Source organism: Aplysia californica, unplaced genomic scaffold (genome assembly GCF_000002075.1).
Source record: "Aplysia californica isolate F4 #8 unplaced genomic scaffold, AplCal3.0 scaffold00130, whole genome shotgun sequence".
Classification (NCBI taxonomy): domain Eukaryota; kingdom Metazoa; phylum Mollusca; class Gastropoda; order Aplysiida; family Aplysiidae; genus Aplysia; species Aplysia californica.
In genome coordinates, this window is record NW_004797400.1 from 1,104,379 (window position 1) to 1,104,790 (window position 412).

The 412-nt window shown below is 41.7% G+C and overlaps 1 protein-coding gene across 1 annotated transcript in view; it reads left to right on the forward strand.

Moving 5' to 3' along the window:
- The window catches only part of LOC101848039 (thiopurine S-methyltransferase), a 16,532-nt gene that overhangs the window by 5,953 nt on the left and 10,167 nt on the right, over positions 1-412 (forward strand). Inside the window, exon 2 of the mRNA XM_035969242.1 lies at positions 124-232. Within this exon, the coding sequence (XP_035825135.1) occupies positions 132-232 (101 nt within the window). The 5' untranslated portion in view covers positions 124-131. The remainder of the gene's footprint in view (positions 1-123; positions 233-412) is intronic.

Here is a 412-nt window from a genome sequence, read left to right on the forward strand (position 1 = left end):
AACTACTACTACTACTACTACTACTACTGCCACTACCACTACCACTACCACTACCACAACCACCATGAACAACAAAGCAGATAAAATACCAACATAACAAGACATAACAACGTTCTGTTCGAGGAATCTCCATGGCCGACGTTCAAGCCGATGGACAGGACAGGTTGGGCGAGTGGCTTGACTTCTGGAACAATGGTGGAATGTACGAACTCCACGCCCGTCGTCCGCATCTGTGAGTAGATCTAGTAGTAGTAGTAGTGGTAGTACTGTAGTAGTAGTAGTAGTAGTAGTAGTAGTAGTAGTAGTAGTAGTAGTAGTAGTAGTAGTAGTAGTAGTACATGTAGTAGTACATGTAGTAGTACATGTAGTAGTAGTAGTAATAGTAGTAGTAGTAGTAGTAGTAGTAGTAGTA